Source organism: Impatiens glandulifera, chromosome 1 (assembly GCF_907164915.1).
Source record: "Impatiens glandulifera chromosome 1, dImpGla2.1, whole genome shotgun sequence".
NCBI classification, from domain to species: Eukaryota; Viridiplantae; Streptophyta; class Magnoliopsida; order Ericales; family Balsaminaceae; genus Impatiens; species Impatiens glandulifera.
The window spans coordinates 43,644,990-43,667,884 of record NC_061862.1 but is presented as its reverse complement, the minus strand read 5'-3'; the positions used below and the strand labels follow the sequence as shown (position 1 = coordinate 43,667,884).

Below are 22,895 nucleotides of genomic sequence, written 5' to 3'. Positions count from 1 at the left end.
TTAAAACTTAGTTAATTTCTTCGGGTAGGTGTTTGTGATATTCTTGGAGTTCAATAGAAAACGTATTACTTTAACTGACAATCCAATTTGTATAAACTAAAACATGGATATCCTATTAATGCTACATTAATCTACTTAGAACTAGGTTCTAATATATATTTTTGTTCAATTTTGTCATTTTTATGTGTAGATGGATGTGGATACATAGTATGAGAGAGAAGAAAAGACATATAACTTTAGAAGTGGAGAAGAGAATTAAATGGACTTTAGAGAGATTAAGATAAAGAAGAATGCGATCGATGGCGGTTCTTGACATATAACCAAATTATTAATGCATGTTGATGAATGTCAGCTAAAGGGTTGTTATCATGCATCATCGATCCAGGTACACAAGTACTACAAATTGCCTTCTCTCTCTATCTAAAGGGTTGTAAAGTTTCTAAATAGTAATATTTTTTTAATGGCATAGAAAATATGTTCTTACAAAAGTAAGAGAATAAGAGGCTAGGGGTCGAGAATATGATCATGGAACATATTACATTCCTACCTTTGTTGCTTTTATTGATACTAAAGAGAGATCTGAGTTAACTCTATGAGCTGGTTTCATTGATCTTATAATCGTAAATAAATTGCAGTTGTCTAATGAAATGTTACTCTAATTTGAGTAAATAAGTTAATGCAAATTCAATAAAAAGAAACATATCTAATTAAGTGTTAGCGAATAAACTAAATAAGTATTAGAAAATAAGCTAGATAAATAGAAACGATTAAGTGTATCAAACAAATCAAATATTACAAACATGCGTGCATAAATTTCATAAGTATAATTTAAGAGTTTCATGATATTATCAAATTAAAATAAGACTAATTTTAATTTATTTATCAATCATAATTAAAAAAAATCATATGTTGAGCACACAAATTATGGAGATAAACTAAATTGCAGCTCAAATATCTTTGAAGACGAGAGATTTTTTTTTTAAATGATTAATATAATTTTATTATGTAATGAATAATCGTTTAAGTATAACGACAAAAACATTACATTTTTGAAAAAAATCACACAAATAAGAATCTCGTTGTTGGCCTCCAAAATCCCGACAAATCCGAAGACTTCCCTTCAAGCCACGATCTACCCGATTCTTCCGCGATGCTCCTCAGATCTAGGATGCCATGATCTATCCAAGTCTTTGGCCAGATCTAGTCTCCCCGATGCTTGTCGAGAATACTGCTTCGAAGAAGATTGTCGACTCCCCGACACCTATATAAGAAGAGAAGGAACCAAAGACAGAAGGAGGACGGAGAATACAAAAAGAGCGAAGAACACACTCCTTGGTATTCCTAAGTTTCTATTAAACTTTACTTTAGAGTGTTAAGCTTATGTTAAACTTTACTTTCGAGTGTTAGTGAGATCCGAAAGAATGTTAGCTATTTAAGACTTCTTTTTTGTAAGCTGTCGAAATCGACCAAGCCTCACTATAAGAATATATTTATGCTATATTAATATTGTTTTCTATTTAAAGTTTCTGTTCATATTTTCAATTACTTTTGTTCATCATTGGAACGTTGTTTGATATCTGTATTATTTTTGAGTTTGATTAATAGATATCGGACTCATGTTGGATTCTGGTTTTCAGTTTTGAAACAGGTGCATATTGGAGTTTATTTTCTCTTAAATGGTTGATTTCTACCTTCTGGGTCGATCAGTTCTGGGTTTAGGCTCAAGAACGACGACCAAATGATTCCGATGATGATTTAGAGGATTGATCAGGTAAGGATTGCATCTCTTCTTGTAATGACTTTCAACCACTCGTACTTATCAACAACTTTAGCTACTTCTTGATCAAATACTAGTTCTCCTCCATCCATGAGCAATAAATAAGCATTAGAAAGATATCCAATAGAGAGTTGACTCTCCTGTTAGATCTTCTCAAAGATGTTCAACTAGCGTTGATATAGTTTCTTCCTCAATGTGTTCAATCGACTCGTCCTCGTTAACACCAGCACCGTCGTCTTTCTGAGTGTCTCCCTCATGATCAAAACAAATGGTTGGTGGAATTGCATCTAAACTAACATAAATTCATTAGATGAATTAACTTCTTCAATCTTATCACTAAAACCTATAACTTGGTCTTTAAAAACACAACATCTCTACTTCTCACGATTTTCTCCGTCCTTGGATCATATAACCTGTACCCGAACTCTTTGTGACTATATCCCATGAAGACACACGATTTCGCCTTATTGTCGAGCTTTGACCTTTAATCCTTTGGGATATAAATGAACGTCTTGTTGAAAATTTTAAACTAGTTCTATAAATTTCATTAATGAATGGAAATTAGAATGTGGGTAATAAAATCAAATCAAATTCACATGAAATTCAAACGTGAATTAAAGGGTGAAATTTGATCCAAATGTATAATTTGAATCAATTAATTGATCTAAAATGCTTTGATGACCAATTAACAAAATGTTGTTAATTTGTAGTGTAACTTACATTAGTTTGTTATTATTATTATTTTTTTTGATAATTAATATTATTATTAACAAATTGAAAAACCATGTAATCATTGGTATTGAATTGTAAATGCCTTAATTATTTTGGCAAACAATTACTCTATAATGAAGAGAAAAACGTTAAGGTAAATGAATAGGCAAGCAATGTCAACTGTTGGATCAAATCATGATTTTATTTAATGGTTTAACTTTTCAACAATATAAGATCTCTCATCTCTAATCTAAAACTTCACTTCATCATTTCATTCTTTCTCACTCTAGAATTCCAAAAGTCTTCTTCTTGTTTTGTAAATGTTCTTCGAGTTCTTTGCTCGATATTTCCGTTGAAACTCGGTGATAGTTCAGGTATGCTGATCAAGTTCGACAAGTAGTGATTTCAGTGCAGAATCACTATTGGATTCGTTGTATCCTGGGAGACAGCCATCTACGATAAGCTCCAGCACAAACGGGAGACGATGAAACTGTTTTAAGGGAAATGTGTCTAACAATGCCTCGAATCAACATCTCAATCAGTGATTTCGTTCTTCATATATTTTATTTATTTCATTTATTTGTACATCATTTTATATATATTTCTGTAATTTATTTAAAGACAAGATTTCTAACAATCTTAAAACAGGTCCATGTGCTAAGTTATTTAGTAGCTTTTGCTGTCGAAAATCTTTGTCTTTGATGTTTCAGAAATACGAGTCTCGATGTTGCAAAGAAGATGATGGCTTATTTCGATAAGATAAAGTTGTTCATCTAACGGAATAAAAGAATCTACAAATAAAGATAAGTCTTTATTGTATACATATAATGTTAATTATTATTAATATTATTTGTATGAAAACTTATTTTTATAAGCTAATATATGTTGATGTAGATTTATATTCTAAAGAAAAATGATGTATATTCATTATACAAACGTGTTCTTGAAAATAATTTAGAAAACAATAATTTGTTTTCTTTTTCATTAAAAGTTTGATAGTTACTAGAATTATTATTTTTAATAAATGAAAAGGTAACTTATAATTTTCAAAATAAAATAAAACTAGTGGTTATATTTAATAGTAATTAAAATTAATTATAATTGAAACATATGGTTTCAGTTTTAAAATAATTAATTATAATATATGTATTCTTAAATTAATTAAGAGTTGATAATTAATAAAAATGTGGTAGAATGATTACTAAATAAGGAGAGATGATCTATTTATTTATACATTATTTTACATACTATATTTTATTATGGTATTAAGATATCATTTTAAAATGTGTGTATATATTTGTTTGTTGACAGAGTTGAGTAAAAGAAAATATATAGATTCTTCTAATTGAAGGATACAAAAGGTCATAAAAGCGGTACAATGATGAAAGGGTGCATTGGCGCAGTGGTTCAAAGTTTGGATGCAATTGTGTTTGATGGAAGGGAGGTTCCCTGTTCGAATCCAACTGATGAGATGATTTCTTTTGTAGAAATCAGACGTGATAAAATGACAGTAGTCATTTACGTTGATTTCTTTTGTAGAAATCCGACGTGATAAAATGACATTAGTCATTAACGTTGAAACCATTCCAATTTCTTGTATAGAAATTATAAGATGAATGAAATGATCAATAATTTATTTGTAGAAATTTGACCAGTTAAAATGACTTTAGTCATTGATGTTGAAACCATTCCAATTTCTTCTGTAGAAATTATGAGATGAATGGGATAATCAATAATTGTTAAAATGACTATAGAAAATGGTTTCTTTATAGTAATCAGACTCGTTAAAATGACTATAGTCGTTGAAATTGAAATATTCCAATTTCTTAGGCAGAAATTATGAGATGAATGAGTGCCCATAACAATGTCTTATATAGAAATTTGATCTGTCAAAAAGATTTTAACCATGGATGTTAGAATGATTCTAATTTCTTGTGTAAAAATTATGAAATAAAATGGGGCACTTACGATTTCTCATGTAGAAATTTAATTTGCTAAAATGATTTTGTCATTTATATTTTGAAGCATTTTAATTTCTTCTATAGAAATTATGTGATTAATAATGACAGAAAATGAAGGTCATATGTATAATGAGATTAAATAAGTTGTTTATGTTATAACTTATTCTAATCATGCATTTAAAGAGACACGACTATGTTAGTCGAAATTGTCTTTGCAAAAATTGTCTCTGTGAGAACAATCTACCCATATTTATATTGAGAGTGCATACTCGTTTCACGTCGATTATTGTTCAAAATATGACAAATTAAGTATTTCGATTAAGACATGAAATATATTTATAGTTATATTTAATTTGATTATGTGCTAATTGATTATTAATATAAATCATGCATATTAGCTAATAATATAATATAATGATTCATGTTATTCATAATAAGTATGATTATTTATAAATTTATATACATATATAAATTAAGATTTATTTTCTATCTATTTTTATTTTAATAGATAATTTTGAATTTGGTCACAAATCATGTGTTTGATTGACAAAGATTTGTTATAAAATGTTAAAGGTCATCTAATTAATTAAGAAACAAATAATTGATGACATTAATATTTATTTATATAATTAGTTAGTTTTATATTTGATTAAAGATAAATGGTCAACATTCTAATTAAGTGTAATAATTAATATTCTAATTAATTATCATGTATTTTTTAAACGTATTTTTAATGATAAATGAAATTGTATATATATTTGTTTAATAATATATGACATATTATTTATTTGATTACGTTTCTATGTTATTGACTATATATATTATAGTTATTTTGTTGTGGTGACAAAAATTCATGAAGTAATAATATACAATATCATATATATGGATATATTAATTTTGGTTTAATATAATATATTTGATATACATTGTTCAACGCATCATTAAGACTTACTTAATTTGATAATTTTAAAATCAAATAATTACAAGGAAAGTCTTGTTTGATTTGAGAATAATGTGGCAAACATGCCGATATTGCGGGATGCAAACGTGCAACCGAAAATAAATGTTTAAGCGGCTTCGGCTAATGATGCTTGAAACATTATGATTTTTTTGTAGAAATCATGTGATATGGTGAATATTTATTTGATTAAATATTCTAATTTCTTTTATAGAAATTAAGTGTTGAAATAAATATTTTATTTGATTAAATATTTTAATTTCTTATGTAGAGATTATGTGAAAAATGATTTATATATGAATAAACATTCTAATCTCTTGTATAGAAAATTTTTTTTATTCAATTAAATAATTATGATATAATTATCTTATTCATTATATGATAAGTATAACAAAAGAAATTTGTAAAAGAATTGTGTGACAATTTCTTGATAAGAAAATCATTGATTTAAATCATATAAATGTGTGATTTAAAAAAAGGTACCAACACGAATGTGGGGGCAAATATTTTTATTGATTATAACACAAAAATAATTGTGTATATTATAATAAATATAAATATAATTTATTGTTAGAGAATATGTTCTCTATAAAAGATAAAGTTGCGCAACTTTATAAAAAAAATAAAATAACAAGAAAATGTCTTGTTTATATTTGCTGAGTTGGTGTTCAAATCGATATTTTAGATTTGAGGATTTTGAAATCAAGAAACGTGTCATAGTTTGACATTATTTTCATAAAATTTTGAAGAACCAATATCTTCAAAAGGATTTTATGAAATAAATGAAAAAGAAAGTTTATAAAGTCTTGATATGACTTATAACAAATTTTATAATAATAATATGAAAATTTGATCATACTTTTATTAAAAAATAGATGTGACAATTATATATATCATGAAGATAATGAAAATTATTTCATTACGTGTCTTTTGTACGATATTTTTATCGTTGAAAATTACGATAAAAATGATTAAATCCATAAAGTATATGAATTGCACTAAACGAAATATCATGTTGTTATCAAATGATATATTGATATTATTAAATGAAAGACTTTACATCTTAAAGTGAATATGTTTACACTTAGAAGTACAATCTATGTATGGAAATCTTCTAAGAAACTTATGATGGATATATTAAACATTATAATCTATATTTTGACTTATGTCGAAAAATAAAATATTTTTATGTAAAATATATAATCGTTTACACGAAGGCATAATAGTTCAAAGACATTTTGTCTACTAGTTATCCAAGTAAACAATATTTCCATAAAAAATTAAATGATAAGCATGCACGAATGATTATGATTCTTATTAGAAGATCTTTCAAGGTTAACTAAGAATGTACCAATATAAATTTCTAATTATTGTGATAGTAATTAGAAATTGGACAAGCTTAGAGTCAGTGACAAGTCTAGACATACACATCTTAGACATAATGTCATTAGACTATACTCTCTAATGAAGTTATCAAATTTGACTATGTAAGTCAAAGATAACATTGTGGATCTACTAATCAGATTATTGAATAGAGAGATAGTTTGAAGTCTTTTGAAACATTAACCTACTATAAGTTGGTATGAAGGAAAACCCAACCTATGCAGACTAGAGATCCCAAGAACTAAGTTCAATGAGACAACCTAATTGTAATGACTTGGAAAGTTATTGTTGAGGATTAATCCTATAACGAAACAATATATATTTTGACGAGGATAAGTATATCGCTTTTAATGATTCTTTGTGAGCAAAGAGATCACCTATGTGAGGGAGAAGTGGGGCCGCTTCGAAAGAAGTGGCTCAATTCTAGACCCTCTCACTGAACCAGGCGCGTGTTCCATGGCCAAAATGGACACATCCATGAGAGCTTGACATGTATCAGGGAGAATTCTATGTGAAAGTGTGTAATCGTTTACACAAAAGGCAGAATAGTTCAAGGACATCGAGTCTACTAATCAGCTAGTAAAGTTATATGCTTTCACAAGGGAAGGTTCAAAGAGTTACACCTACCTATCCTATGTAGAATTCAACTGTTGAACCTTCACCGGGTTAATCTATCAATTTCCATTACTGTGGGGGATTGTTGAAAATTTTAAACTAGTTCTATAAATTCCATTAATGAATGGAAATTAGAATGTGGGTAATAAAATCAAATCAAATTCACATGAAATTCAAACGTGAATTAAAGGGTGAAATTTGATCCAAATGTATAATTTGAATCAATTAATTTAAATTAATTGATCTAAAATGCCTTGATGACCAATTAACAAAACGTTGTTAATTTGTAGTGTAACTTACATGAGTTTGTTATTATTATTATTTTTTATGATAATTAATATTATTATTAACGAATTGGAAAACCATGTAACGTTAGTATTGAATTGTAAATGCCTTAATTATTTTGGCAAACAATTACTCTATAATGAAGAGAAAAACGTTAAGGTAAATGAATAGGCAAGCAATGTCAATTGCTGGATCAAATGATGATTTTATTTAATGGTTTAACTTTTCAACAATATAAGATCTCTCATCTCTAATCTAAAACTTCACTTCATCATTTCATTCTTTCTCACTCTAGAATTCCAAAAGTCTTCTTCTTGTTTTATAAGTGTTATTCGAGTTCTTTGCTCGATATTTCCGTTGAAATCCGGTGATAGTTTAGGTACGCTGATCAAGTTCGACAAGTAGTGATTTCAGTACAAAATCACTACTAGATTCGTTGTACCTTGGGAGACAGCTATCTACGATAAGCTTCAGCACAAACGGGAGACGATGAAACTATTTTAAGGGAAATGTGTATAACACATGCCTCGAATCAACATCTCAATCGGTGATTTCGTTCTTCATATATTTTATTTATTTCATTTATTTGTACATCATTTTATATATATTTCTGTAATTTATCTCAAGACAAGATTTCTAACATGTCTTATAACTAAAGACTCACAAATGCTTGTAAGAAATATCTTGTCCTATACAAACCCTATTCGGAATGTCATCTTTCAATGCTGCTGCAAGAGAGAAAATTATCAAGTCAATTGTAGTTCTCGATGCCTCCCCCAAAAAGACTTGGGTAACTTCGCATAGGACAACATACACTGCACTCTTTCTTCAATCGTTTAGTTCATGTTTTAGCCACACCGTTGTGCTGAGGTGTCTTTAAAGGTGTTTTTATCAATCTGATATCGTGATCTCAACAATATCATTCAAACGCCCCCCTATATTCACCGCCGTTGTCTAACTTCACGCATCACAATTTTCTTCTTGTTTCTCTCTCAATTTTAGCACAGAAAACTTTAAAAACCTCTAACACCTGATCTTTAGTTTCCAGAGCATGAAACCAAATTTTTTAGAGTGATTATCAATAAAGGCTACAAAATAATATGCTTCACCGAAAGATTTTATTGCATAGAACAAACATTATTAGTATGAATCAAATCAAAAATATTTGATTTTTTATGCGGAGAGAGTGTATGAAATGAATCTCTGTGAGTTTTTCTAGAGAAGAAAACATAATAAGTGTTTAAAGACGTATTTTGCAAATTGGAAAGAAATTATTTTCTAGCAAGAGTTTGAAATCCCTTCTCACTAACGTGACCGATGTCTTGTGCGACAAATCAATATCCACATCTTTCCGGATTAAGTTTATCTCCTCTTGTACAATTTGGTTTGCATTACATATAATGTGTTTGTCTTCGTTCCTTTAGCCATCATGAGCGAACCTTTGGTGAGTTTCCACTAAACTTCACCAAAATAGTTCCCGAACCTCTCATTGTCGAGTTTGACCGTTGAAATCCAGTTGAGGCGAATGTATGGAATGTGAATCACATCTTTGAGTACCAATTGGGAACCGACAATAGTCTTTAAGAAAATGTCACCAATAACTACTATCTTCGATGAACCGTCATTATCCATTTGGAGATTGTCAAAATATCCTCTTGAATATGTAGAGAAAAGATCGTTATGAGAAGTAATGTAAAAAAAACACTGAAATCAATCACCTAGTCACTGTTGGTAACAAGAGGGCAAACAAAATTATAATAGTTGATAATGCTTTGTTCTCCTTTAACTCACTATATTTATTTTCCTATCAAATAAATTTTTACAAGTCTTTATAGGACATTATTAACTCTTCAAATGCTTGTCTCTTCAAATGATAAAATAATGTATATCTTTTGGTTATCTCACTCACCCCTAAAACCATTAATACTATTATAGGAATATTAAACATACAAAATGAAAATGTCTTAATTTATGTTTTCCAACAAATCTCCCCCTTAAACTTAAATATTCTTCCCATCTCTCATGCCAATCAACCTTTTATAACTCTCTAGTAGTGTGGTCGCTAGTTGCTTAATGATTACGTTTGCAGCTTGAGCTCGACTTTCAATATGCTCCATCTCGATCTTTCCTAATCTAACTTGTTCTCGAATGAAATGAAATCGGACGTCGATGTGTTTTCTCTGTCCGTGATTAATTGGATTCTTTGCAAACTCGATCGCCGACTTGTTATCAACTCGGATAATAGTCCCTTCATCTCAGATCACTCTTAGATGTCTTAGTAAATTTGAAAGTCAGACTGCATGGCACACACTCTAAGAGGCCTCCACATACTCGACCGAGTAGGTCAACAAAGTTACAATAGGTTGCTTCTTTGACAGGAAAATAAAAGTCGTATTCCCGAGTAAGATTATATAACCATAAGTACTTTTCCAGTCATCAACATCACCACATCAATCACTATCCAAGTAAACCGCTAATTAGTAGTCATCTGATTTTAAATAGGAAAGACCAAGTGAAAGGGTTTCTCGAACATATCTCAAAATTCTCTTCAAGGACTTCCAATGTGTATAACTTGGATCCTCCAAGAATCTGCTTGTTATCCCAACACTCAATATTATGTTGGGTCTCGTGCTTGTAATATACCTTAGTCTTCCGATTAAGCTTCGATATCTCCCAGAATCAACTCGTTCTCCTCCATCAAACTTTGAGAGTTTAGTGTTTGGTTCCATTGGAGTAGAAACTGGGTTGCAATCCTCCATTTTAAATTTCTTTAAAATTTCAAACACGTACTTCTTTTGAGTTATAAAAACCCCTTCCTTTGACCGCTTACCTCTTTTCCTTGAACTCCTTACTCATTTTTGCGCTGTTTTCGGTGAATATGAGGTTGCCGCAAAGAGAGCGACTACCATCATATCCTTTTTTGTTTTCTTTATGTAAAAGACATGCTCGTATGGATATTACTCGTACCTGTTTTTCTTGAAATACTCGTCAATTCTCTCAATCCAAACATGAGTAGGGATGACAATGAGTACCTATATACCCGATACTCATGGGTACCCGATGATCGGGTTCGATTAATTTAAATTAGGTTCGGGGTCAAGATCGGACATGGGAAGGGAGAAGGTACCCGATCGGGTTCAGGGATGAGGAGTATGCGAAACCCAAATCCAATACCCGATTAAATTAATATTAAAAATAAAAATAAATAAATTAAAGGATAACGTGACTTCTTACCTTTTTAATCATGAAAAATATCATAATACATTAGAACCTCGATAAATGAATACCATTGGGACAAAAAAATATTCATTTGACGAGATTATTTATTTATCGATTAATGAATATAATATTTATTTATTGATAAATGAATAATAATTCATTTAGATGATATTTTTAGACTTTTTTGTAATTATATAATTTTGTATATATTAAGTTCAAATGTACTTGAAACTCACGTTAGTTATAACTTTTATGCAAACTTTAATTACATTCATATTTTTAGAATTCTAGATTAGTTGTACATGTATGAATGGAGTAGATAAAGTGCACAATACCATGTATTGAGACTATTGTACTGTGTACATGCATGATAATTAGAGTTAAGTGTCTACTCAATAACTCATACATAAATATATAATTCTAAATTCTCACTGTATCTTCATAACACAATCATATTACTAAAAATGTGTTTGAAAATTAGTCACTAAATGAAATGTATTCATGATATATTATATAAATAAAAATATATTATTTTATATATAGTCATTATTCATTTATATTTATATAGGGCCTATAACGACTTCATTTGTATTTATTAGTTAATGCAATAAGCGATGTTATTCGTTAAACCCATTAGACCGAGTTGAGACCGAATACATTTATTCATTAGACAAGGTTATTCATTTATCGAATATTTATTTATCGATGTTCTAATGTAAATACATTATCTATTTTGTTCTTGTTCACACTCCACTCAACTTTATTTTTTAATATTCCTAATAAGATTCTTTCTCTCACGATTCTTACTTTAAATCTTAAACTTTTTTTAATAACAAAATGTTATTTCTCTCTTCTCATTTTTCATATTCAAAAAACTTATTCTCTCTTCTCATTTTTCATCTTAAAAAACTCTTTAACTTTTCTTCAACCTTTATTCTAAGTTTTTCTTCAGTTATTATAACAATAAAGCTCTTCAACATCTACTAAGTAGGTATGTAATCGGGTATGTTATGTCTTTTTATTTTTAACAACATTTTTAAAGTTATGTTTTTTTCTTAAATATCTACAATGATATAAATATTTAGTCGGGTAATGGGGTACCCATCGGGAATCGGGTACCCTATAAATCAGGGATGGGGGATAAAAATAGAGAAACCCATCGAGTTTAGGGTTTGGGTTGGGTAGTAAAATAGAAATTGGGTTCGGGGATGGGTACTTCACTACCCGATGGGTAGGTACCCGTTTCCATCTCTAGGCATGAGGAGCCTACTTCAGTCCGTAAAGGGATTTTCTCAATCTCATCACCTTTTTCTCACCCCCTTTCTTCATGTATCTGAGTGATTGCTCGACGTACAATTTCTCCTTCATCACTCCATTTAGAAAGACTGACTTCACGTTCATTTTTAGAATCAACCATTGTATAAGAGAAACTAACGAGATTAGAAGTCGGATTGACTCCATTCTCATGACATGAGCAAATACTTCATCATAGTCGATTCTCTCCTTTTGTCTATAGCCCTTCACTACAAGTAGAGCCTTATAACACTCAACCTCTTCCTCAACATTCATCTTTTTTTATACACCCATTTTACTCTAATTGGTCGAGCTCCTTCAGGAAAGTCGGTCAGCTCCTAAGTTTTGTTGAGTTCAATTGCCCCAATTTCTTCATCCATAGTTGATATCTATTTCTCATCTTGTATAACTTTCAAAAAATTTAAATCTTCTAAGTCGGTTAGGAGACATACAATGTGGAATTCATTTGTAGTGTCATATATCTCCCACAGACTTCTCATTCTAGGCTACCGAGGCTTAGATTCATGTTCTAAAAGCTTGGTGGTTGTTGATATTAGAGTCATAAGAACCTCTGAGCTTGTTGCTTTTTCAATCGGGTTACTCCAATTTCATACCATTGATTCTTCCATGTTGACATCTCAACTCACCATCACTTTCTTGTTAATAGGATCCAACAATTTATATGATTTAGATTTATTATCATACCCAATAAGTATGTACTTCTTGCTCCGATCTTCTAATTTTATCCCGTGTTGATTTAGTACTTTCCCATAGGCCACGCTACCGAACTAGGGATGACAATGGGTACCTGTAGGCCCGATAACCGTGGATATCCGATAGTCGTGTTCGGATATTTTAAATTGGGTTTGTGTTTGGGTTGGGCATGGGGAGGGGGAGAAGGAGAAGGTACCCGGTCGGGTACGAGGTCAAGGATGGAGATTGTGCAAAACCTAAACCCTATACCCGATTTTATTAATATTAAAAGTATATTTTATTAATTAAAACTTAATATGACTTTTCAAATTATTCATCATTACAAATATGTTATAAATATATCATATAAGGTAGTCTTATCCACACTTCTCTCCAAATATTATCATAAATATACTCCACTCTATCTTTAATTTTTCATATTATCAAGAAAATATTCTCTACATAAATCTTGATCTTCAACTTACTTTAATATCAAAATATTACATCATTACATCATTTCATCATTCTTCATATTTAATCTTTTAACTTATTTTCAACTTTCATTTTATTTTATTTTTTCATTCTAGTTTATCTTCTCAATATCTACCAAATAAGTATGTAGGTAAGTAATATTTTTATTTGTATTTTTAAGATTTTAATATTACTAATTTTAAAATTATATATATTTTTTTCTTCAAACTTTATAATCTCATAATTATTTTTTTAATCGGGTAATTGGGTACCCGTCGGGGATTAGGTACCCGACAAATCAGGGATGGGGATAAAAGTAGAGATACCCATCGGGTTCGGGTTCGGAGTTGGGTAGTAAAATCTAAATCGGGTTTGGGGATGGGTACTTTACTACCCGACGGGTAGGGTACCCATTGCCATCCCTATAGCGAATACCTTCAGATGAAAGACACTCAACTTATACCACTACAAATCTCCCGAGATGTCTTCTCTTCTAGATTTTCATGTGGACATTTATTTTGCACATAGACTATGCACTACACCGCATCTACCCAAAATATTTTTGGCATATTCTTTCCTTTCAACATAGATCGAACCATGTTGAGAATAATTCGTTTCTTTCGTTCCGCCACACCATTTTTCTGTGTAGAATATGGCGCAGTCAAGAAACGTTTGATCCCATGTTCCTCACAGTATTTGTTGAACTCAGTAGAAGTGAAATCACCTCTTCTATTAGATCAGATTGCTTTGATGACTTTGCTTGTTTCTCTATCCATCATCATCTTGAATTTTTTGAAGGTTTCAAACACTTTTGACTTATTCCTCAGAAAATAAACCCACGACTTTCTCGAGAGATCATCACTTATTGAGACAAATTATATTTTACCACTAAATGATTATGAAGCTATCGGTCCACACAAATCGGTATGAATCACTCCAAGTTGCTCCTTTACTCGGTACTCAGAACTGCTTGGGAAAGAAGTCCTCGCTTGCTTCTCGATCACTCATTCTTCACAAAAAAATCTTTTCGAATTTCATATTAGGCAATCCAAGCACCATCTCATTTTCACTAGCTAGGTCAACCCCCCAAAATGAAGATGACCGAATCGATAATACCACATGGCCTCAACCTCTAGATCAAGTTGCATGCATTTATCTTGAACTATTTTTCAGCTCAAATTTGTACATGCATTTTTTCTTTATTTCTACTTGGGCAATGAGTCTCCCGACTTTATCCTTCATATGTAGTTCTCGATCCTTAATTAGTGTCGATCACCCTTTCTCCATCAACTGTCTCATTCTTAGTATGTTTCTTTTGAGATCATGTACATATTAAACATCTTTGATCTCTCCGATTCCCCTATTTCTCTATTGATACCAGATCGTTGGTCAACCATTGACGACTACTTTTGAATAGATTTGGACTCCACCTTTGAGAATATTTTGAATAACCTCTCGTCATCACACATGTGGTTACTTGCACCGGTATCCAAGTACCATCAGAACAAATCAGTTCCATCTCAATTTCACCATCAACAATTCTTCATTTTCTTTCTCAACAAAGAATTTTGTTGGTTCCTCCTTTTACTTCTCGGATCTACAATCTTTGAAAATATGACCCAACTTTTCACAGTTGTAGCATTTTATCGAGTAACAATCCTTAGTAACATGCCCATACTTCCCACCATTATAACATTCAATATTGATTTTTGTTTTTGTCCGACCACTCCGAGCTTTAGCTTGACCTTTGCCATGATAGTCCTGTTATCCGACTTGCTCATTTCCTTGTCCTTCTCTTTCTCTACCACCTAGGCCTCTACCTCTGGTACTGTGAGCATAAAGCACCTTTGCTTGTAGAGTATTTCAAGGGACTATCCCTTCTTGTTTTTTCTTTGCTGCTCATGTGCTTCTAGGGACCCAACACACTCTACAATGGTGAGAGTTGATAGGTCCTTGGATTCCTCTATTGCGCACACGATATTTTTGAAATTATCTGTCAATGACCTCATAATCTTTTTAACAACTCGATATGATAAAATACTCTCACAATTCCGATTCATCTTGTTCACCACAGTCTCCACCCGAATAATGAATTCATATACGCTTTCAAACTCTTTTATCCTTATGTTTTTCAGTTCGCCCTTGAGAGTTTGTAGTCGATCTTGCTTCACTCGTTTGTCTCCTTTATTTTCTATTTCGAGTGTATCCCATGCTACTTTGGAAGATTTTGTGTCAACTATCTTCTCAAAGCCAGATTCGTCGATGACTCGATATAGTAGGTACAAAACCGCATTGTCTTTAGCTTGAATGACCATCAACTCGTTTAGCTGGGAATTTAAATACCCATTTGTGTTCTTCAGTTTCTCATACCTAGTCTCGACCACATCCCAATTATCTTAGGAGTCGAAAAGGGCCTTCATCTACACCTTCTAGGTGCCTTTGGTCAACTTGGGTAGAAGGGTGCCATTGGTTAGACCTACCATTTCTTTCAAGTGTTTACACTAAACTCACACACCTCATAAATCTTTCGGTCACTCCTCTTTCTCTCTAAATCAGCACACTGCGACATTCTCACTTGAGGCTGACATATTTTCTCATGCTCACCTCACATATGCTCTGATACCAATTTGTTACTAACAAGAGGACAAAAAAACTATAATAGTTGGTAATGCTTTGTTCTCTTTAACTCACTATATTTCTTCTTCTTTTTCCTATCAAATAGATTCTTACAAGTCTTTTTATAAGAAAATATTTTCTCTTCAAATGATTGCCTCTTCAAATGCCAAAATAACGTATATCTCTTAGTTATTCCACCCGCCCCTAAAGCCATTAATATTATTATAGAAATATTAAACATAAAAAATAAAATGTCTTAATTTAAGTTTTTCAACCGTCAATATCTTGACTTATGAGATAAATGCAACCATTCTCGCACATAATGGCAGCATCACCCTATGCAACCACATTCGTTTCTTTTTCACCATTCTTCCCTTCATTTTTCTATCGCTTCTATATTCGACATTATCTCTTCATGTGCCCCAGTTTGTTGCAGTGATAACACTTAAGACCAAAACGAGACTTCAATATTTATTTGTTCGAGTTATATTTTTTATTTATGTTGTGTGGAGATATGTTCTTACTCCTTTCACGCGACTCTAAAGTTCCACCTACTAGGACTTTTAAAATTGGTTCATTTTTTCTTTTCTTCTATCCTCTCTGTTAAAAAGATTATATATAACCATGTCCATGGTTAGAATACCATCTTTCGCTGAATTGTCACCAATGTTTCTCAACTTTTCGGTAACGATCAGAGAAGTAGTAGAGTCTGTAGCTCATGATCGAGATCCATCTTCATCGATGTTATCTAATTCACCAAGCTAATGAACTTGCTAGTGTGTTTTGTCATACTCCTAGTGTCTTAGTACTTCAAGTTAACGAGTTTTCAAATTATCATTGCCTTATTACCAGAAAAACCCTTCTCGAACATCGACTCTAATATCTTCAAAGAGCCTGCACATCGTTCTCTTCTATAAAATGGTAGAAAATATTTTGGTCAACCATTGCTTGATCGTATCAAATGCTTTCCAATTCATAATTTTCCAATCTTCATTTATCATCGTGTCTGACTATGTCATATCTTGGATAGGTCTAAATAAATCTCTACAAATGAGCAAATCTAGCATCTTGCTTTTCCAGACCGAAAAGTTCGTTGATGTTAGCTTTGTCATCCCGGTCGAATTTTGCTCCTCTTTCGGGCACACAAGAAATTTGATCAGTCCAGCAAAATGCTCTATGGGAAATTTTATCAATCAAAAGTGGAGTTTCGATGCCACTTGTTGAGAAAATCATCTAATAAAAATTACATAATAATGATTATTTCTCTCTTTGTATGCCCCAATGAGATGATCACGAGAACTAAACGAGATAACAAGTGTTAGATTAAGTACACAGAAACAAATCAATTTTTAGCGTGGAAAATACAATTAGATTAAAATCACGGGACCGTAGGCCTTTTAAAACATATTCACTAATTATAGTAAGTTACACAAAAGTCTTTTCTAGCACCATGGAAGATCACTATTATAAAATATTTATCCTTAATTGTGGATTACAAGAAGAATGCCAATAAAATATATCACCAAAGTGGAATACTCAAACTAGTATCTAAGATAAATCCAAACAAAAATTTAGAGTAATTAAATTGTAAAGAATTCTGCAAGGATTCATCACCTATGATTCGTGCCAAAACCAACACTTTCGACTGCTTGATCGTTTCATTGAAACTTTAATATATAACTTAACTTTTGTTTATTATATATTTATGTATGGTTTATGTATTTAACTAGAAAGTCTTACTTAAATATTATATAATATAGAATAATATATAATATATTATAATATATTATAATGATATAAAATATATTATTATCCCAAGCTCAATGGGTCGAACACCCAACCATAATAAATACGGTACTCTAACCCTAACGGAGTTAAGCTCCAAAATTTAGAGTCCAAGCTTTAGAGCGATATGAATTAGCTACAATAGAGGTCCATTGGACTAGTTAAAAGACTTAGATAACACACCGGGTTTACAAAAAGAAAAGAGATTAGACTAGTCATTGCAACAGTAGCGTCTATGAGTCTCCCGCTTCGGTATCATCTCCATTTTTACCAGTCGACTTGTCAACCCTTTGCGGCGCTTTTATTATATAATATGGATCTCTTTCTTTGATCACACCGACTATCATGTGGGAAAAACAAGAAATTGGTAAAGGCAAAGCGCTTCGCTTCTTTGATCAAGCTAGAGGTACGGTCGAAGACAAGCTATGAATCCAAGACAAGCTATGAATCCTCCCTTTCGCCATCTGTTTTCATAAGATAAGTTCCCAGCCTTGGTGTTCTTTTATTTCTTTGATCTTATTCGGCCAAGATTTAATTTTGGCGGGGAAACTCTCCTGATCTTGATGTCGAAACTGGGGTTGGTTAATTGTTAGTGTGAGGGTAACCTAACTAAATTCTTGAGTCACATATGGCTGACCGACGATTATTAGCGATTCCGACTTCATGTAGGTGAGTTACAGTTATCCTTCAATAAGACTTCATTTACAGAAAATGGCAAAGTCACTATACTTGAAAGAATTCCATGTTAGGACAGCAGCCCTCCGTGCAACAGCCTTCAATTCCCTCTTCTCTCAACCTCCGCCGTACATGCAATGAACCTTCAATCACCACTTAAGTTAGGGCTATCATCTCAGTCATGAATATGCCTCAGGAGAGAAAGAAGGGGAACCTGTGTACTTACTACTACTTATCACACACCTTAAATATATGTTATACGCGGTAGCAACGGAACCGGGGAAAATATACAGAAAAGACAGTTCTTTTCTATTCTATTAGTATTAATTAGATTCGTATTAGTTAGTGATCCCGTCTTAGTGAGTCCTTTCTTCCGTGATGAACTGTTGGTATTAGTCTTGCTTCTGTGGAATGAAGAGAAAGTGGGTTCTTCACCTTCCTTTAGCTATGTGGGGCGAGCTGGAGCCTTACTTTCCTCTCACTTCGTTCTCTTCTGAGAGATTGGATTGGCCAACGACACTTGGATGACGCCCTTTTGGCCTTCTTTTATGACTATTATGTATGAACTAAATGTTATTGAATTCATTCATTTTGGTGAAATAAAATAGTAATGATTTTGAACTAGATAATAGAGACTTGCTCCCCGCCTGAATGGATAAACACCTTGATATTGATATTTGTATGAATCTAAATATTTTTTGCAGCATCACTTTTATTTTAATATTTTTTATTTTTTTATGTTTGTTTTCTCATCTACGGTTGGGGTGATAGTTCAACGTTATATTATTTCTCAAGTCATTACTTATCATGATTTATATGTCGTATCAATAAGAACTCAAACAATACTTTATTTTTACAAAACCATTTTTAAAATGAGATGAGTTTTGAGTCATCTTTTTGTGCCATGGGTTTCTATATTATGAAACAGAAATCAGAACAAGTATTCTATTACTATTTATTATCAAAACTCCAAGTGGTTACACATGAACTCCCAACAAGTAAAAAAAACAAAAAGGATTGATAGAGCGGTTATATATATTTTTCAGTTAGATAGCTAGACCACCATTATAAGAAAACCTAGGCAGTCTATCTAAACTGTGTGTTTATTATTATTGTTATCTTTTATATATAAAGTGAGTCATAGCCATAGGGCACCGGCGCGTTTGAGCATGGGGATTAAGGAACGCTTAAGATGGAGGGTCATAACCTCATTGGCGCCGCCTACAAGTTCGCCTCCAATGAAAACGGCCGGAAAGGAAGGGTTGCAGCCGAGGCGGGTCAGGGCCTGCTCGATCTCACGCCCCCTCGGGATCTCGTCTAGTTCATGTATGACCGGATTGACCCCGAATTCGGAGAAGAGGGTCTTGACTGAGTAGCACATGCAGCATGTGCTCTTGCTGAATATCACCACCGGTCTCTCAGCAACCATCTTTGTCACTCTCTCCATTGTTACTTCTTAGTCTTGGGATTGTAGGGTTTAAATGTTGAATTTTATGGTTTGTGTTGTGATGAATTTGGGAGCATGCGAAGGGGTTTATATAGAGGAGGGAGGCGGTTGATGATATACAACAGATCATCGAGAGGATGAGGAGGAGGAAAAGGAAGAATAATGTGTTGTTGTTCTTCTTCGAACTTGAGAGATATTTGGACCACATGAGCATTTTTTAATATTTACGTACAGATAAATTAAAAAGTAGTAGTACTGCTAAAAGATTGATCATCATCCATTATAATAATGTCTGTCTTAGAGAATCTGTGCACAAGGAAATAGAGACGTCTAGATTGTACGACAACATATGTGTGTCTTCACTTTCATGCAAGGTGACGATAACAACGTAACACTATAAGGCCATCAATTCAAACAATATCATGAATTATTCATCATATGCTGTTGTTCCTATATATTGTGTGTCTCTAATGAGATTTGATCATATTAAAAATAGGAATAATATAATCTTGTCCATTAATGATGATATCCGTACGTATAGACTTGAACATGTGCGATTACAAAGATCAAACAAATTCCTTTAACTTATCTCATGCTATATATCATATATGTGTTTTTTTTTTCTTTGCCCGGTTCAATTTGATATTTGATTTTGTTTGAACGGTTTCGATTAGTAGAATGATTTGATCAGTTTAATCAAAACTTTGAAATCACTAAAAAGAAGTACATACATACACTTATATGGGCATCTTTTTGAGTTGGGGAATTAGAATTATTTATCCAACATCCGGGACCTCTATATTCCCGGATCCAATTCACTTAACAAGGTGGTGGAAAGCCATAAGACATAATATATATTTAAATAAATAGTGGAATTATTAATATGACGTAAAAAATTAAATTAAAATAAGAGAGAAAAACAAACAGAGATTGATTAGATTGTCCGAGATGTATGCGGATTCAAGGAACTCTCGATTAGATTACATTAAAATATTCATGCAAAATTATAAATATATTTTATCAATCAAAAGAACATATATACGATGTACGTAGGAGTTGAAGTCTCAATGACAAATCACAAAATAAGATATTATAATCACTAAGTTAATTTTTTTTTTTAAAACGTTCTTTATTATTTTAAAGAAATATATATCATTGAGACAATTCATATACTGTTAGAATTGTATCTTCGTATTATTAATGAGGATAGTAGTTCAACAAGCTAAGTTGTAAGGAAATTTAAAAACTGTTAAAATCAAATCAATTTAAATCAAAACGATTAAATCAAATGATCAACTATCTTTCAAATTATTGAATCGAAAATAACGATTCAATTGGTCGGTTTAGTTATGGTAAAACTATTAAATCAACTAATTGACCGATCGTGATTAAATTAATTTTAAAACAAAATTAAATTACATTGTAGACTCAAGATGGAAAAACTCATTACATAAATCGTGACGGACTGTAAGACCATGTTAGTCACCACATGATTAAACTCGAATCACATACAAACATAATTTAGCGGTAGTAAAAAGTTAATTCTTAGAATTTGATCCGAAAAGTTAATTCTTTAACTACAATCATTATTTGGAAAATATAGTACAAATATGTTTTTAGTAAACTAAAATCTTTTATGCTAAATTTATACCTAAATTTTTAGGTATAAGTGTATTATTAATTAATAATGACTTTTTGAATAAATAAGATGGACTAAATCGACGATCTAATCTACCGAACAATTTGAACTAACTAATAAATCAAAACCGATGGATTCTCAAACTGGCATCAATAGTTCAATATATAAACAAACCGAATCAAATATCTTACACATCTATACAAACAAACATTTTTTTTTGTATTTGATCCTTAGTGTAAAAACTTGAACTCATGAACATTATAAAATCCTAAGTGGATTGCTCAATTTCGAATCCCGGAATCTCGGATCACAGCCCTATCAAACTCTTATAGGAGAAGGAGGAGAGGTTTAAAAGATCCTTCAAATTCTTTAATTTCTGGATGGAGAGTGATAATTTCAAACATATACTGGGTAAAGTTTGAGCTGAAATGTGGAGAGATCAAAAATGTTCAGGGTCTCAGAAAAGCTCAGAGTTCTAAAAATTCAATTGAAAAAGTTTGACAAGAAGAAGTTCAGTACATATCCAAACGAGTCCAAATAGCCAAAATTGAGTTAGAAGAAGTCCAAAGTAAGTTACTTGGGGGAGAAAATGATGAGCAACTTAACGAGGAAGAAAAAAAGACGCCCATGGCAATTTCAGGAAGTTGAGCTTATTAGAAGAGAATTTTGTGAAACATAAATCAAGGCAGAATTGACTTTCTCTCGGTGGTAAAAATATTGCCTTCTTCTATCGTAAATGTATGGCTAGGTATCTGAGGAACAATATTTACAGTCTAAAGAATGATGAGGGTGAATATGTACAAGGACAGAAAGGGGTACAAGATCTCACCATCAACTTCTATAAAGAGATTATGTGTACAAAGAAAGCGCAACCAAATCATTTGAACACCTTACACCAGATTATTGATAAAATAGTTTTTGCAGAAGACAGTCAAGATCTAATCAGGATTTTCACACGGGATGAAGTAAAAGAGGCTCTGTTCAGCATCAACGGTAATAAAAGCCCAGGTCTAGACGGTTTTAATGTTGAATTCTTTAATGAAAACTGGTCGGTTGTGGGTCACGATATTACGGAAGGGGTTCTGGAATTCTTTAAGAACAGAAATATGCTCAAGTAGTGAAACACTATAGTCCTAACTCTTATACCCAAAACCTCAATTCCCGAAAAAGTTCGAGATTTTAGACCGATTTCATGCTGCAATGTCGTTTACAAAATAATTTCAAAATTATTTTCAAAACGATTTAAAAATGTCATTGGTAAAATTGTTAGTTTAGATCAATCTATATTTATTCTCGGTCGAACTATCTCACATAACATTCTGCTAATGCAAAGCCTCCTCAAAGGTTATGGGAAGAGAAAAATATCC

General features: G+C 31.8%; 1 protein-coding gene across 1 annotated transcript; it reads right to left on the bottom strand.

The window, feature by feature from the left end:
* Positions 1–19,375: 19,375 nt before the first annotated feature.
* On the bottom strand, positions 19,376–19,915 carry LOC124921711 (monothiol glutaredoxin-S2-like). The gene has a single exon (XM_047462399.1). The coding sequence runs from the start codon at positions 19,887–19,889 to the stop codon at positions 19,581–19,583; it is 309 nt and encodes a 102-aa protein (XP_047318355.1). The 5' UTR covers positions 19,890–19,915; the 3' UTR covers positions 19,376–19,580.
* Between the last annotated feature and the right edge of the window lie 2,980 nt (positions 19,916–22,895).

Excerpts from the sequence above, each read along its gene's own strand:
- LOC124921711 (XM_047462399.1), bottom strand. The coding sequence starts at position 19,889 with ATGGAGAGAGTGACAAAGATGGTTGCTGAGAGACCGGTGGTGATATTC.